The 19,146-nt window shown below is 36.6% G+C and overlaps 1 protein-coding gene across 1 annotated transcript in view; it reads right to left on the bottom strand.

Moving 5' to 3' along the window:
- The window catches only part of LOC126456309 (NPC intracellular cholesterol transporter 1 homolog 1b-like), a 124,669-nt gene that overhangs the window by 21,047 nt on the left and 84,476 nt on the right, over window positions 1–19,146 (bottom strand). The window contains exons 17-18 of the mRNA XM_050092060.1: window positions 11,962–12,038; window positions 8,110–8,240 (exon numbers count right to left, since the gene is read on the bottom strand). Of these exons, the coding sequence (XP_049948017.1) occupies window positions 8,110–8,240; window positions 11,962–12,038 (208 nt within the window). The remainder of the gene's footprint in view (window positions 1–8,109; window positions 8,241–11,961; window positions 12,039–19,146) is intronic.

Genomic DNA, 19,146 nt, shown 5'->3' with positions numbered 1-19,146 from the left:
CACATTTAAAAACTAAAATATTTAGTGATATGTTTTCTTCGACTACTAATTTTAAAATCATTTATTAGTCAACATAAATTAAGAGGAAGGGTTATTTAATCAAACAGTCTGCTCTTTATACCAATTTCAGTTTGTCTAGTCATCACATTTTATAAAATATAGCAGAATGTTCCCCCTCAAACTTCCAGGAGTTCTTTTTCTCTTTGTCTAAGGCCCCTTCTTAGTTTTAAAATTTTATTTTTGTTATAAATGAGCTAATGCACACGTTGTGGATACCAAGGCTTGTATTGTGGTCTCAGCTGTCAGTACATTTTGAAATTTATAATATGATTATTACACTATAATGTCCAATAATAATACTAATAATATCAATAACAACAAAAAATGAATGAAATGATGCAGTATTTATTTTAAACTGGGTCTTAAAAGTTTTTCTTTTACTATCCCAAATGATCAGAAGTCTTCTCTATCATGAGCATTCACTTACTGCGGATTTTGTGTCTATTTCCACATCCAGATGACACGTTAAACACAGTCAAGTGAATAACTGCTAATAACAAAAACAGTCACTGAAGAGTTAATGTTTCCTTAACTGTTTGCTTTGTCAGGACAAAAAGATAGGCAATCCCCGCACAGTTCATGAGAGAGTGAGTGTATAAATGATTATGACATTTATTTAATTCAGGAATATAAATAACAATTCACTCAATAGTAGAGGCATTAAGTAGTTGACAGGCATGATTAGATTGGGTGAGAAGTTTTTGTTGGATGGGGAAGAGGAGAAAAGAGATGGGGAGTAGGAGGGAGGATTGGGGAAGAAGGGTGGCTAATGGCTCAGAGGGAGGCAGCAGGCGAATGAGATAGGAAAGCAGGTGGATGAGGCAGCAGGTGCACAGGGTTGGAATGTGACATGCAAGCATTGATACTGATGTGCAGCACACAGTGTAGTGATGTGGGGAATTAAATTGGGAGGAAGTTCAGAGGGTCAATAGAGATTGAGGCCATGAGAATTATGGGAATGATATGTTGCCAGAACAGCTTCCAGCCATGTAGTTAATATAAGCTAGTGACCTGCGGGGATGGGGGATGGGGGGAAAGGGGGGGGGGGCGGGGGAGGGATACAGATGGCACAGAAGTATCCATTGAAATCAAACATGTTGTGCTCAGCTGTGTATTCTGTCACTTGGCCATAGTTTGGCAGTGGCCATACATTTGGGTGGACAGTTGGTTGTTGGTCATGCCCACATAAAACATTGTGTATAAATTACTCAGAGTTGTAATGTGACATGCCTGCTTTCACAGATGGCCATGCCTATGATGGATAGAATATGCCTATGATGGTACAGGAGTAGGATGTGCTGAGTGAGTAAGTCAGACAGGTCTTGCACTTGGGTTTTCTTCAGGAGTATGACCCATATGGCAAGGGATTTGAAGTGGATGTGGCATAGGGATGAGTCAGAATATTATGTAGATTGGTTGGGTGAATACCATTTTGGGAAGGGTGGGAAGGATTGTCAGTAATATTTCCTTCGGTTCTGGGCACAATTATAGATAGTGGAAACCCTGATAAAGGAAATGATTCAACTGTTCCAGTCCAGCATGATATTGGGTGATGGGAGTGCTCCTTTGCAGATGGTTGTTTGGAATGAAGGGAGGATTAGGGGTGTGTGGGGATGTGGTGCAGGAATAATCTGAATTTGGAGTCTGCCACCCACCCCCAACCGTACAAGCTTTTCTGAACTACTTAGATGGGAGTTATCCTTGCAACACACCCTTTGTTCCCATAATCCTCTTAGTCTCAGTCTCCATTAACCCCTTGTATCAACATGCTCTTCCCTACATTGTCCCTATCCTCTGTTCTGTAACTTCCTCCAAATCCACTGCCCCACACCATCATCATCGTGTACTGTATGAATTCACTGGCTCCATTTCCCACCCGTGTGGCTTGTCCTACCCATGTACCTTGCAACAATCTTAGGGTGATACTCTCTTATTTAAACTGAATCTATTGATACCTCTCTCCACATGAATATCCCCACATCACTTTTGGTCGAACTTTTGTGATTCTCAGTTTTTACTCGGGACTGGGGAGCTTGGCATTTTAACATATTTTTGCACTTGTAACAATTTCTTTACCTTTTTGAGACTAAATTATCAGAATATGAGGACACAAAAATTTCAAAAATTAATCATCCTGAAACTTTTGCGCAAGTTTTAAATAAAACTAAATAAAATCATCAATTGAGATAAATTTAATTTTGCATCACATATTGATGCACAAGTTTTAATTTTACTGTATACTGTGAATAACACAGTAAATATTTATATCTTTTAAATACTTCGACATACATCTTTGCTGCCAGAGCAGTATATGCAGTAAAATGCTAGAGAGTCAGTCATGTTATAGACATACAGGTGAAAGTTGTATGCTGCGTCATGTAACTGATGAAGTCTGGGAAAGAAATGTGATATTTGTGAATCTTTTATTTATGAATCATTGGATATGTGTACATGGCTTTTAGTGAAAACATAATATTAAATTAAAAAAAAAAAGCCAAGAGTAAAAGCTGTGTTCCAGTCTTATGTTAAAGAGGGGGCTCAGCCAGGATCTGAAAATCAGAAACTGAAATGCTAATGATTTTTGCATTTTTTCAGCAGCATATGAAATTTCTAAAATATATACAATGTAGTGGGAGATGACTATAGAAGACTGACATACATGGAATATGAAGTATTCTGAAAAAACTAGGAGGAACTGGACCATATTGTTGAAAACAGTTGGTGAAATGGACTACAGGCAGAAAGATAAGAGACTTTAAACATTAATTTTTTGGAGAAATTTAATCACCATGATGAATTCTGAGGTGAAAAAACTCTCTATGATCATGGGGTTGCTTGTGATGCATTAGATGAGCTGGTGGATAATCTGGAAGAACTAAAGCAGTGGTTGTCAGAACTGCGGCCCAAGGGCCACATGCAGTCTGAATCAAATGTTCATGCAGCCCTTGGATCTCAGCTGTATTTAACAATAATATGAGTTTAGCAACTAATATTTGAATCAAAAACATTAACTGATGTTAAGAGCATGTTAAGAATGCAGTTTTCCTGGCCAGTAACAAACAAAAATATTTACAGAGGTAGTGATATTTTAGTTTGTGCTTAATTTTAGTTGACATGTGTGAATTTGGTATTGAGCTAATTATTCTTTATCTTCCAGTACTGATAACTCATGAGTATTTGTAACTTGTACCAATCAGCTGATTTGATTTAAATTTCAAATGGAAGTAAGATGGTGGATTGATGAATGCATGTTATAGTGGCTGTCAGCTTCAAATGTGGTAGCAAGGAATATGAAATTAAGTTAAGGATATTGTAATACAATGCAATGCATACAATGAAATTGACATTCAAACCATTCAGTAAAAATTTATGATTGTGTCTCATACTGCATAATGCATTTAAATGTACGTACAATTACTGTTATTAGTCAAACAATAATCCACTTACACAAACAACACTTAATCAGGTAATTACAGGGTCACAACTTTAGGATTACTGAGGATGATTGCAGTCTAAAACAGAGATCATATTGGAGTGTTCAGAATTTTGCTGCCTTTCAATGATCAGTGCTTGGGGGTTATCATGCTCTTACTATTGCTAGTCAATTCAGGACTCATAACATACTCATTTGTGTAGGTTACCAATGAGTAGTGAGATCGGTATATATGTGGCACAGGTTGCTGCCCCCACAAAGTAGGATTGGCTCTTGAGCAAAAACGTTTGATGGCAACTGAAGTAAGGAATATAAATCGAGCAGAAGTGGTACAAATAATGACAAATCAGTTTACATATGCAGCTAAAAATTTAATGGTGAACAGCTATACACAAAGCTTAAAGCAAACAGTGATTAAATGAAACTATGCAACAAACAGTTGAAATCAGAAATAAGATTTAACAACGAGCAACTAGAATCATGATTCCCCCCCCAGCACACCTACCTCACCTCAGTCTACCTACCAATCTACCTACCAATCTCTAACCTGGCACTGGGTATTTTTGTGGCAAAATGTAGCTGTACAGGTGTGTATGTGTGTGTCTGTGTTTGTGTGTGTGTGTGTGGGGTGGGGTGGGGGGTGGGGGGGCGTTAGGAAGGGGGCAGTATGCATTCACATGATGTATGTGTACTCTGGCTCAAAAAATGATTCATCCAAAAGCTAGCAACGTTTTCAGTCTTATTTGTGCCTGTCAACAACTAAACACCTCTCCCATTTAGTGAATTGTTACTTTTATTCCTAAATTATTTACATTCTGTCAGAACTTTCCATGCCATGGGTATGACATTTTATTTTTCAAAGTTGGGTTGTAACAGATTTGGTTTTATCAACTGAATTATATCCAGTTAAATGAAATACAAGAAATCAGAATGAAATACAAGCAATCAGAGGGGAAAGAAATCAGTGGAGGAAAATGTGATGCTGAATGTTTGGGTTGGTGCCAATGGAGTGCTTGTTTAGCCTAATCAATTAAGATGATTTTCTTGCAATAAACAGGAGATATGTGAATTCCACACTAGGCACAAATTTTTATTTGTCCAATCTGCCTGAACCACAGTTATAGCTAGTTTGTCATACATTGAGTTCTGCACATCACATTAACTGTTGATTGTATTAGCTGTTAATTTTATTGTATTTGTGATGTGATTAGAAAAGCAGTAAATGGTTGTATAATATATAATACAACTAGTTAAAAAAGTCTTACTGGCAGATTAAAATTACTAAAGAAGCTGGTACCACATCCAAAAATATCTTTATTTCCAAGGATATATTCTTCGATAGTTTCACCAGGGAAACTATTGGCCACATGACACCTGGTGAAATGTTTCACCAGGCATATGATTCAAGAAAAGTATCTGTCACCACTTTCAGTATGTGTATTTAACTGCTATGGTGGGGTATAGTATGTATGAGAATATTCAAGTTGTGTTACATTTTCAGCATGTATCTCACAGTTCATACCTATCATCCTGTTTCATCCATAGTTTACAGACTAAAAAAAAAAAACAGCATTTATGCATAGTGAACATTTGGACCAAGTCAAAACTGTACACTGAATCTTTAACTTGAATCTTTAACTGTACACTAAAACTTTAACTTGGATACTTGTCTTTCATAAGCACTGTAGTTGGAAGAATGCACAGGTCATACCCATCTACAAGAAGGATAGCAGCCTTCCAATATCCTTGGTATCCCTTTGTTGTGGTTTCTTAGAACATATTCTGAGATCAAACATAATGAGCTACCTCAAACAGAATAACCTCCTCCATGCCAACTAGCATGGTTTTTGAGAACAGTTGGCATGTGAAACCCACCTCTGTATGTTTCCCACATGGCATACTGAAAGCCCTGAATTAAGGCAGACAGATAGGTGCAGTATTTCTTGATTTCCGGAAAGCATTTGACTCAGTGCTGCACCTACACTTACTATCAAAAGTGTGATCATGTGGGATACCATGGGAAATTTGTTACTGAACTGGCACAGCAAGTTATGTTGAATGGAGAGTCATTGACAAATGTAGAAGTAACTTTAGGCATATCCCAGGGACATGTGTTGTGTCCCTTGCTATTATTGCTGTGTAACATGCAGACAACGGTAATTTTTGTATATGCAGTTATCTATAAAGAAGTACAGCCAAAAAGAAGTTGCACAAATATTCAGTCAGATTTTGATAAGATATCAAAGTGATGCAAAGACTGGCAACTTGCTCTAAAAGTTGAGAAATGTAAAATTGTGCACTGAACTAAATGAAAAAAGTTGTATCCTGTGATTATAACAGTGAATCACAACTGAAATCTGTAAACTCACGCAAATACCTGGGTGTGACACTTTGTAGGGACACAAAATGGAATGATCACATAGGCTCAGTCTAAAGCAGGTAGCAGAATTCAGTTCGTAGGTAGAATACTAGGGAAATCAATAAGACCACAAAGACAATCAATTAAAAATAATTCATGCAACCCATCCTAGAATATTGCTCAAGTTGTTGGGATTGGTGCTGTGTATTTTGACTGACAGGGAATGCTGAACATGTATAGTGTCAGAGAGATTTTGAAAGAACTGAACTTGGCAGACTCTTGAAGAAAGACTTAAAATATTCTGAGAAAGCCTACATACAGAGTTTCAGGAACTGGTTTTGAATGAGTTTCAGGAACTGGTTTTGAATGATGACTCTAAAAATATACAAGGAACTGGTTTTGAATGTGACTCTAAAAATGTACTACAACCCCCTACATATCACTCCCATGAGGGTTGTGAGGACAAAATCAGATTAACAACAGTTGCAGAGAGGTATTTCAACAGTCATTCTTCCTCTGCTCCATACATGAATGAACAGGAAAAAGCCGTAATAACTGGTATAATGGGACATACCTTCTAAGAAGCACTTTACAGCAATTTGCATCATATGGATATAGATGTAGTGTGCTATCAATTGTGCTACCTGAACATGCCTCATGAGTTGACTGAAAGCTTTAATTTGCCACTAGTTCAGATGCCTGCATCCCAACTTCGCTAAAGAATAAAAATTTGTCATATCAGATCCATGTACATAATTATCTTTCTGAAAATATATGTAACTGTGCATGTACTTGTCTCAACAGCCTGAGGAAATAAGTGAAGATGAAACTGATCACTTTGTGTACTAGTGAAATAAACATCTTGGACTACTATGGGAATTTCTTTAGAGATAACAAGTCTTTATTTTCAATTTTTATGAGCATCTTGTTATTTGTGGGCTGTCCAAGATACTAGCCAAATATTGAAGTGAAACTTGTTACTTTGAAAAGGAATAATATTAAAGTCTTGGCTCTGGAAGATTATGATTTGTGGTTTGAGATACACCAACAACTTGACAGTTTTAATATTTTCATGAAATTTCTGTATTTGGAAAGGATTGAGGTCTTTAATTTGAGGCAGATGTGATAACAACTGTGGTCAGTCATACAAAGGAATTAAAAATTCTATTAAAGATACAGAAATTGTGTGATTTCTGTTCAGTTGTGACCCATTTGTCATGAATATTCTGACTTCAATGTTGAATTGCTAAAATTCGTAGTTATCATTAATAACACTTGCTGCTAATGGAAAGCATTTCATGTATTTTTATGTAAGCTTGTGCTGAGTGGTCTACAATTACTTCTAGATAACATTTCCATTTGAGGAATAACCTTTCTGGAGATGCCTTCCATATAGATATCATTGATGATGATCATATTTGCCAACAGTCTCTGGCAAAATCATTTTGAGGTAATAGTGCCGTGAGAGGAGATACAAATGATGTGGCAGAAGATGGAGATATTCAACAATGAAATGAAACAAAAATGGGACAAACAGCAATAAAAATAATAAATAAATAAACTGTAATGAATCCTCTCAGATATTTTCAGTTTCAGTGACACTACACAGTGCTTGGATGAAAGTAGCTGCAGAGTTTCAAATTATTTCAATTGGGCTCCACAGTTTGAAGTATTTCTGAAAGACTGTGTGAGTCATCTCATACACATTTACCATGATTAACAATGTATGATACTATGAAATGACTAGAAAGTTAAAAGGACCAATTTTTAAAAAAAATTTCAGTTAACCATTTAATCTGCAATGATTGGTATAAAGATAGGGCTATTCTCCCACATACTTTTCTACCCAGTACTTGTAGTGACTCTACACATAAAATGTCGCAAGACTATCATTTCCTCGCAACTTCATGGAAAGTGGTCTCTCAGATATGGAGGTGTAACTGTGAACAATAAGAATAAACTGAATGTTGGGAAGATTACAATAAGAAAATCCAAAACAAGTGGTTAGGTTAAAAATGAGGGTAGTATTCATACATAATTAAATACTTTTGAAGCTAGTATAATTTGGTGCATAAAAAAAAAAAAAAAAAAAAGATAACAGATTTCCTTATTTTAAGTAATCGACTCTTTCTTTAGCACTAAATGTGCCAAAAACGAAGGCAATGACATGGCATCTCTGACATTTTTGTACATGTAATATGTATACATAACATAAAACACCTTCTAAGCATGAGTCTGCTGATTTTAGAAATCTTACCTCTGCATATGCTGCGTGTCCTCCCTTAGAACATTCTTGTGAAGGATTTGCTAGCAAAAACTGTGGTAAATACGTTTCAAAATCCTTCGGTGTTGGTCTTGGTGTTTCAGAACATTCTGTGCCTTTATCATCTGAAATGAATTACACATATAGAGATAGACATGCTTAAGATATTCCATGTCTATAAATTGAAAAGTGAAGAAAACATTGCCATTGGGTGTACGTTGATCAAAATCTTTGTGATTGGCATATTAGTGAACTGAACTGAACTGAACTGAACAATCAAATAAAACTATTATTTTATTATGGATAGGTAGGCAACACTAACCCTGTGATTTATCTTAGAAGATAGGTTAAAGAAAGGCAAACATACATTTATAACATTTGTAGATTTATAGAAAGCTTTTGAGAGTCTTAACTGGAATAAACTCTTTAAAGTTCTGAAGATAGCAGGGGTAAAATGCAGGGACAAGTGTTTATTCACAAGTTGTACAGAAACCAGAATGCAATTATGAGACCCAAAGCACATGAAAGAGAAACAGGGGTGGAGAATGGAGTGGCACAGGATTATTACCTATCCTCAATGTTATTCAATCTGTGCATTCAGCAAGGAGTAAAAGAAACCAAAGAAAAATTTGGAAAGGGAAATAAAGTTCAGTGAGAATAAATAAAAACTTTGAAGTTTGCTGATGCCATAGTAATTCTAGCAGAGACAGCAAAATACTTGGAAGATCAGTTGAACAGAATACGTAGTGTCTTGAAAAGAGGTTATAAGATGCACATCAACAAAAGACCACTATCCTTGAGTTGATAAGTTGTAGAATTTAGATTATATTCTGAGCTCAAATGTAATAAGGTATCTCAAACAGAGTGGCCTCCTCCATGCCAACCAGCAAAGCATTTGACTCAGTACCACATGTAGCTTATTATTAAAAGTATGATCACATGGGGTATCAATCGATATTTGTGAGTGGACTGAGGATTTTTTGATAGGGAGAATGTAGCATGTTATCTTGGATGGAGAGTCATTAACAGATGTAGAAGTAACTTTGGGTGTGCCCCAGGGAAGTGTGCTGGAACCCTTGCTGTTCATGTTGTATGTTAATGGCTTTGCAGATCTCAGGCTTTTGCAATAATAATAATAATAATATTTTATTCAATGTCGAATGATTAATTGCATTGTACATGGTGTACAAGTTTGGGCCAGCTGTTTTTCCCCAACATTTGAGGCTGTAATGAAACAAACTGGTTACACATGTATCATTCAAAGTATTTGCCATCACTGGTCACTACTTTTTCCTATCTTTCGGGCAGTGTATGAATCCCTTATCGAAAAAATTGTTCATCTTTTGAAGTGATCCATGAATCGATCCAATTTGTGACTTCTTCATGAGATCAGAGGTGTTGCTCAGCCAGGCCATGCGCCATTGATCTAAACAGGTGATAGTGAGAGGGAGCAATGTCTGGAGAATGTGGTGGGTGGGGTGGGACTTCCCACTTTAACGTTTCCACGTACGTTTTGATCTCTTTTGCAACGTGGGGTCGAGCATTGTCATGTTGCAAAATCGTTTTACCATGTCTCTTGCTGCACTGTGGCCATTTGTCTTTTAATGCTCTGCTCAAACACATTAATTGCATTCAATAAGGAGCACCTGTGATTTTTTCACTTGGTTCTAACACCTCATAGTATATGATGCTGAGCTGGTCCCACCAAATGCAGAGCATAATCTTGGAGCCATGAATATTTGGTTTGGCTGTCAACTTGGAAGTATGGCTGGGATATCCACATGATTTTTTGCATTTAGGGTTATCATAATGTACCCATTTTTTGTCCCTGGTCACAATGCGATGCAGAAATCCCTTCCATTTTTGCCTCTGAAGCAACTATTGACAAACACCGTTCAACGTCTCTTGGTTTCAGCTCACACGGGACCCAAGTTCTTTCTTTCTGAATCACGCCCATAGTCTTGAGGCATTTTGAAATGGCTTGCTGTGTCACTCCCACGAATCGTCCAATTCTTCTTGAGTTTGACATGAGTCTTCACTCAGCAATGTCTCCAATTCTGCATGTTTGAAAACATTCTTTCTTCCACCACTATGTCAGTCTATGATGTTAAAATCACAGTTATTGAAGTGCTGAAACCACTCACAACATGTTCTTTCACTATAGTGTCCTTACCATATGTATTTGAGAGCATTCAATGAGAGTCAGCTGCTGTTTTCTTCATACTGAAACAAACAAAACAGTAACATCTCTACAAATGACAAGAATTAGGCTCGTAAACTGACATTTTCAATCAAGAACAACTTTATGATGCAGACACAAATTGACTAATGTTTGAATAAGGTTGTGTTGACCGAGGTCCAAGCTAACTGCCTGACATCTGCGATCTGTTTCTTTCTGCCGCTACTTACGGTTGTTGCTGCCTACTGGCAAACAGTGGGAGCAAAGTTGTACACCTTTTATAAAAACAGGTTACAATTCTTGATGCATAGCACAATAATACATTCTTCTGAATATGTCATTGATTAACAAAATGATAGAATTACAAATAAAATGGTTTGCTTAACACTATTTACATATTTTTTTGAAGCACTTCTTATACTGCATGTAAGTATGGTATTCTTCTAATGTGTAAAATGGATTTAGTAACAGGAATTTTTTTAGCTGAAATTTAAGCTTCATTATGGGTAGGGTCATAACTTTATTGGGCAGTGCATTGGCTAACTTTAAATCTACATGTTGTGGACCCTTTTCATAGAGTGCTGTTCTGTGATTGCTGATGTAAAATTTTTCTTTATTTCTGGTATCATGCTGATAGATATGGTGAGGACAAGATTAGATTAATTACAGCATGCACAGAAGCATTCTTCCCATGCCCATACTGAATGGAACAGGAAAAAACTCTAACAACTGAAAGAGTGGGATACACCCTCTGCATATGCTTTGCAGTGGTTTGCAAAGTTCTGCTGTGACATCATTAATTGCTACGTGAAGTAAATTTTGCACATCGCTCATTAGGACTGTGGAATTTTCAGATGCAACCTTTCCTTTCACTATTGCCCACACATTTTCTATCAGGCTGTATTGGCAGTGGTGAGAAGACAGCCTCACAACATGGCTCTTTTCTGTTGCTAAGATGTGAAGTTATTATTAAAAAATCTACTACCTGTGAATTATAATTTATAACTGTTCCATTTGAAACAATGAAGATGTTATCTTGTTCTGTGATCTGTTGTCTTGCCTCTTGTTTTAGCATGTTTAACATAAACTGAATTCTGTAGCAGAATTGTTAATTTCAGAGATCTCTCCTGGACTTTTTAATCACTTATTGTAATAACACAGAGTATTTTTTAGTAATTTTAGAAACTGAAGAAGGGTTTTTACCTATTCTTGGTAACTAATAAATTTCCCTTTTGTGTATGAAACTGAATCAAATGCCCCTCTAGCCCACCCATCTGCTCTCTCTCTCTCTCTCACACACCCACCCACCCACCCACCCACCACACACACACACACACACACACACACACACACACACACACACACACACACACACACAGCTACTCACGCTGCTAGCAGTATTGTTTTACACACATATATTGCTACTAACCCTCCTAGCACTATGGCTTAACTGAATCAAAGTACCACGAGAATGAGTGGCCACATGTTTTGAGATCTGTGTATTTCTGTGTTCTGCGGTAAATGCCTTTGTTCAAATGCTCAACTGATGATCAAAACCTCTTCTCATCCACACTGCCTTCATTTTGTGAATAGGGGAATGTTCTAATATAACAATGTATATTCTACCTTTGATTTTCTGTAAATGTAATTAGAAGGTGACACAGTACCTTGACAGCAGTTGCCAGAGTTTATCCAGTCAAAATAATCATCAAGCCATGATGACGCACTTGTAGTTATGTATGATCTGCAAACAGACATACGTAAATAGCTAAAAAATCAACATGGTAATTAAATAGTCACTTCATATTACATTTTAAAGAATACTGAGAAATTTTATAAATGTGTTGATTTGCTTTTTAAAGTTATCTGAAAAATTTCCTTCTTCTGGGAAAAAATTTCCAAATTTGGATATAAATAGTACTGCTTTCATGAATATATGTCATTCACATGATTACAATGAAATGAAAACAGGAAACAAACAATTTTTGACTGTGGACTCCTTTGTTTTATCAAATATAATCATTCAAATGAGAAATATATAAAAGGAGAACTTACACACAGAAGTCTGGAATTATGTCTTTTGTTATCATTTACACAGAGGTGAAAAAGAAAGTTATCCTCATCTGTAGTAACCAGGCATGTTATAGCCACCTACTCTCTTACAGGCTATTTGAGAATGAGATCTGATCAAAACTGGCCTCCTTTTAGTCTCTTTTCGCAACAAATGAAACATGTTCAACTAGTCTGTTCTCCTTTCAGGGTTATAAAAGCATTATGTACAGGCTATCATGACCATTGTCATTAAAGGTAAAGTCTTCTAGGTTGTTAGATCACGTCATGCTTTTCTTCCACTTCATCCACACAACTGACATTTCAACCAGTCTTCAGAGGTCTTCTTCAGGGTCTTCTGATGTGCACAGTTAGCTGAACACCAGAAGATTCTGAAGAAGATTACAGTACAGGGGTCAAAATATCAATGTGGTAGAAAAAATTGAAGAGGCCTAACACCCTAGAAGATTTTATCTATATAAGCCTTGTAACTGATCATCCCATGCTCAGTGAATCAAGGGTGATGTACAGCATAACACAAAATTATTGGATGTCACTACCAGCCACTTCAAACATAGTGCAACAAAGGCAATTAAAAACAGTGCACATTGTGAAAATGATTTAGACCAGTTCTTCTGTAATACTATAAAATGCTTGTTCCAAGCCATAGGGTATTCTGTTCCATTCTACATCCACAGGTTTTAGCAAATAACTTATAAGCAGTGCTATTCTTCAGAAACAGAATTAAATAATATTATGTACACCATGAAAAAAATAAGTCTTCTTTTATGGGCTAAATGAAGCAGAACTTAGCAGCCTAATAATAAGAGACTATTATTTGATTAATTATTTCTGTAGATCAAAACATAAAGGTGGAGGTGTTGCTATCTACAAGAAGAAAATTGGAAGTCTACGAGATACTGAATATATTGAAAAAGATTTTGAAATTACTGGCGTAATGATTGAAGAGAAGAGCTCAGAATTATCTGTGTATATGGGTCCACAAGTGGTAATATTACAACATTTCTGAAAAAACTAGAAAAATTATCAATGAAGACAAAATGAAAGATGACGTAATATGTGGAGACTATAACATAGATATAGGTAAAGAATGAAAAACAAAACAAAAATTGAAAGAGACATTATTACAGTGTAACATGAAAACCATAATAGAGGTACCGGTACCTACAAGAGTGACCGATCATATTCAGACCATCATTGACAACATAATCACAAATATCGAAAATAGTAAATGTGAAGTGAAAGTTCTACAGACAGCAATCTCTGACCATCATGGGTTAATAATAACACATAAATAGCAGCTCAAAAACAGAAGAAATGTAAGATAAGAAAAAAGTCAGGATTATCAATGTACAAAACACGAACATTTTCAAAACAACACCAAGGAATACAGAATGGGCTGAAACAATGCAACCACAAGGTACAAAAGAGAAGTATGATGCATTTCTTAACATACTAATACATCACTTTCATGTAGTCTTCCCCAAAGCAGCCTCTCAGAAAAAGCAGGGTTACAGTAAGGAATGGATTACGAAAGAAATAATTGAACTCAGGACTAGAGTGAAGGAACCCAGACAAGCAGGGAATATGGAGACATATAAACAACATCAGAAGAAGTACAGGCAATTAATAAGAGAAGCAAAAGCCATTTCAATAAACAGAGCCATAGCAAATTTAAATCAAAAAGTAAAACAACATGGGATAAAATCAACAGTAAAAGATATAAGTCAATGAGAATTGATGACAGCATAGTTACAGATGGAACAAAAATTGCTAATATACTAAGCAACAACTTTTTAGGTGCTGTACATAATTTAAAAGGGGAAACAAATCATCAGTGGTCAAAGCAGGCTAAAACACTTGGCCAACCATGCCACTCAATGTTCCTGGAACCAGTGGCAAAAACAGAACTCATAAAAATAATCCATAAATTAAAACCCAAAAAGTCTGCAGGAGATGATGAAGTATCAAATTATTTAATAAAACATGTGAATGAAGAAATAATCAAACCTCTTTTGGATATTGCAAACTGCTCATTTAGAGGAGGAGTATTCCCAAAAAATTAAAAATAAGCCAAATAATACCAATATTTAAGAAAGGAGACAAAAATGATCCAAATAACTACAGACCAGTGTCTTTAATTTATGGTTTCTCAAAAATACTAGAGACACTCATGCATAGAAGGTTGATCACATTCCTGGAGAAACATAGTATTCTGATTCCAGCACAACACGGTTTCCAAAAAGGGAAATCTACAGAACTCTCCATCTCAAGCCTCACAGAATCCATTATAGATGCATTGACAAAAGAAGACTTGAAAGCTATGGTATTCATGGACATGTAGCCAAATGGATAAACACCGAGCGAGGTGGCGCAGTGGTTAGCACACTGGACTCGCATTCGGGAGGACGACGGTTCAATCCCGTCTCCAGCCATCCTGATTTAGGTTTTCTGTGATTTCCCTAAATCGTTTCAGGCAAATGCTGGGATGGTTCCTTTGAAAGGGCTCGGCCGATTTCCTTCCCAATCCTTCCCTAACCCGAGCTTGCGCTCTGTCTCTAATGACCTCGTTGTCGACGGGACGTTAAACACTAACCACCACCACCACCAAATGGATAAAATTATACATCAGCAACAGAAAGCAGTATGCGGAAACAGAAACTGGATGCACATCTGAAATCAGAAATATTAAGTACAGAGTGCCTCAAGGATCTGTACTTGATCCACTTCTGTTCTACCTATTTGTAAACAATATTGATGTCAGTGAGAACCCGCCAGGATAGCCGAGAGCACTAACATGCTACTTCCTGGACTCGAGTAGGCGCGCCGGGCCTGGATCAAATCTGTCTGGCGGATTAACGATGACAGCCGGTGTGCCAGCCAGCCTGGATGTGGTTTTTAGGCGGTTTTCCACATCCTACTAGGTGAATACCAGGCTGGTCCCCAAGTCCCGCCTCAGTTACACAACTCGCAGACATTTGTAACACATTCACACTATTTCACGATTTACACTAGGCGCAGACAGCTGGGGTACACTAATTTCATCCCGGGGGTTTGGGGTGGCAGCAGGAGGGGCATCCGGCCACTCCTAACAATTACCCATGCCAATTCCATACTTAACCTTGCCAACCCTGCGTACAATGTGGGATAAAGGCAGTAGCAAAAGAAAGATTGATTTCAGTGAGAAAGATAAAAAACATTATATGCAGATGATATGATACTAATGAATTTGGAAACTATCTGAAAACACTGGAAAGAAGTGTGTTTATGTCAATAAATAACACAGCACAGTGGCTTATACAAAATAACCTAATTTTAAATCTAAAACAGACAATGTTCATGATGTCCACAAATAGGGAAAAGGAAGAATACGTATATATATATACTCATAGATGAAACAAGACTGGAAGAAGTTACCACTATTAAATTTTTGGGGATCTCAGTCGACAATGAGCTCTAGTGGAGTCAACATATAGATAATGTTTGCTGTAAATTAAGCACTGCAATATTTGTTACGTAACAGCTTATACATTATGCCAACAAGGAGCTTCTATGTACAGTGTACCATGCTCTATTTGAGCCGTACCTACAATATGGGATTACTGTTTTGGGAAATTCCAGCAGCAAAAATACAAAAAGAATATTTACATTGCAAAAAAAGTTGTTAGGACCATCTTGAACAAGAAACAAAGAGACTCATGAACTGTTTCCCATAGTGTAAAAATACTGACACTTCCATCTCTGTACATTTACAAAACAATAATATCATTAATAAAAGGAAATGGGGTACTAGAAAGAAATGCAGACATTCATACATATGAAACAAGAAATAAAGGCCAGCTGAGAAGTACACAACACCAAATGAGAGTTGCTGAAAAATGCCTTCCAAAGGGTTTGCAGGACAAGGTGGGCAAAAAGACATTCCAAAAACTTTTAAAGGCTTATTTAAAGGAAAAAGAATTTTATAGTGTCAAAGACTATATGTATCAATGAATGAAAAATGCTACTATTACTGTTATAGAGGTACTGTGACTAATTGAATATATTGTAATATGTAAATAACATGAGAACATGAATAGGGAGAGAAAAATGTGAATATGAGTGTAATGTAGTATTTAAATAATTTTCAGGACCTGAAAAATGGGTGAAAAATGTTTCAATGTTATTATAAGTATTGCCACTTTCACATAAGTATTGCCACTGTGATGTATTAAATTGTAATAAATAGGTTAAATATTGTAAGAAAATAGGTTTAAGTTGACTTGTCCTATATTACAAGTACACACTTTGTTCAAAATGTAATCAAATGGAACCAAATAAAAATCAGTCCATCAGTCAATCACAACATAACTTGTGATTCACTTCCAGAATCAAGTACATCTACATCTGCATCTAAATTTATACTTCACAAACAACCTTATGGTGTGTTGTGGAGGCTTCTTGTGGGGACTACTTTGTGTACCACTGTCTTCTCCCTACCCAGTTCCAGTCACTGGAAAAACAATTGTTGGTAAGCCTATATGTGATATTGAATCTCTCTAATTTTAGCTTCATGGCCTTTGTGCCAGATATACATAGGAGGAAGCAACATATTAGTTGATTCTTCTAGAGATGTACACTCTCAAAAATTTGAAAGTAAACCATACCCTGATGCAGAATGCTCTCTTGAAGTGTCTGCCATTGGAGTTGGCTGAGCATCTCTGTAATGCTCTTGCACTTACTAAATGAACCTAAAATGAAACATGCTGCTCTTCTTTGGAACTTTTCTATTTCCCCTATTGATCCTATCTGGTACAGATCCCAGACTCCTTCTTTATGGGTGGACTACACTTCCTGAGGTTTCTTCAAATGACTCTCAGTTTGGCATCTGCCTTGCCTACAGTTAGTTTTATATGGTCATTCCACTTTAAATCACTCCATACATATATACACTCCTAGTTATTTCATGGATGTCAATGCTTCCAGTGATTCTTCTGCAGTTGTGTAATCATACTTTAATGGGTCTGTCTGCTTACTTATGTGCAATACATTACATTTGTATATGCTCAGGGTCAATTGCAAATACCTGCAACAAGCATCAATCCTCTGCAGATTCTCCTACATTTCGCTAGAGTTTTCTAGCATTGCAACTTAACTGTATACAACACCATCATCCGCAAAATGTCTCATGGAACTTCTGATTCTATCTACTAGCTTATTTATATTTACATATTGTGAAAAGTAATGGCTCTGTAACACTCCCTTGGGTATGCCCAAAGTTGATTTTATGTTTCTCTCCAATGAAAATGATATTCTGTCTCAAGTTTGCTAGAAACTCTTCAATTCAGTCACACAGCTGATCTGATATTCTGTATGCTTATATTTTTTTTCAGTGGATTCCAGTTTGAAACTGTATTGAATGCTTCTGGAAAACTAGTAACATTGTATCAACCTGGCCACTGGTTTTTTCTGCTTTCTGTGTCTCGTGGATGAAAGAGTGAGCTGAGTTTCACATGTTCATTGTTTTCAGAGCCCTAGTTGATTCCCACAGAGAAGATTATCTGTCCTCAGATGTGTCATAATTCATAGGCAGAAAATATGTTCCAAAATTCTACAAAAGACTGATGTAAGAGATATAGCCTTATAGAAATGAGCTGTGATTTTTCCCAATCATCAGGAATGCTTCACTCCTCCAGCAACCTACGGTGCACTGCTGTTAGAAGATCAATTCCTTTTGCATGCTCTATGTAGAATCATACTGGAATTCTGTCTAGTCCAGTGCCCTTTCCCCTGGTGAGCAATTTCAGTTGCTTTTCTATCCCATGTTCACTTATTTCAGTATTTGCAATTTTGACATTTCCGTGACAATTTTAGGGAAGAACTACAGTATGATTTCCCTCAGTGAAACAGTTTTGGGAAAAGATATGAAGTATTTATGCCTTCTATTTGTCATCCTCTGTTTTAGGGTCATTATGGTCACAGAATGTCTGGACAGATGTCTTTGATCCATTTACTGATTTAACAGAAGACGAGAACTACTTAGGATTTTTTGTCAAGTTGGTAGATCTAATTTTGCTTTGAAATCAGATGAACACTTCACAAATGGCTCTCCTTAGGCTAATTTTGGCTTCATTCAGTTGCTGTTTGTCTATGATGCTTTGGCTATAGTTCAATCTGCAGTGAAGCTCTCCTTGCTTTCATAGCAACTCTGCTCTGCACATGCCTATCCAAAGCAAATTGTACAATGCTTTTGAACTTTTGCCATTGCTGCTCAACACTGTAAGTGGTGGAGATGAAATTTTCAGTTTGACTGTTCAGGTGATCTAAGATATGTTTTTCATTACTCTTACTATGTAGAAATATCTTCCAACCTTTCTTTATATTCTTATTTACAGCCATGTTCAGTGATGCTGTAATGACACTATGATTATTGATCCCTGACCTACCTGAGTCAAAAAGTTTGGGCCTGTTGGTGACCAAGAGATCTAATATTTTATTTTATCAAGTTGGTTCTCTGATCAGCTGTTCAATTTTCAGATGCACTTGGAAGAATTTTACATGATTTCCTGTCCTTGAGGCCAGAAAACTTACACAAAATATTCTCCAGATTTCCTCTCAAATGTTCCACCACTACTGCTCTTGAGGCAGGAAGTTTATAAAAGCAACTGATGGCCATGTTTGATACACATTTAACACTTATCTCTGCTCAAATTATTTTGAATTTGGTATCTGTCCCGACCTAAGTAGATATTATCATATTTTTTATGGCTAGAAACACACCTCTGACCCTGGTGTTCGATCTT

Source organism: Schistocerca serialis, chromosome 2, assembly GCF_023864345.2.
Source record: "Schistocerca serialis cubense isolate TAMUIC-IGC-003099 chromosome 2, iqSchSeri2.2, whole genome shotgun sequence".
In the NCBI taxonomy this organism is placed as follows: domain Eukaryota; kingdom Metazoa; phylum Arthropoda; class Insecta; order Orthoptera; family Acrididae; genus Schistocerca; species Schistocerca serialis.
The sequence above is the reverse complement of the archived record's forward strand: the minus strand, read 5'-3'. Positions and strand labels throughout refer to the sequence as shown.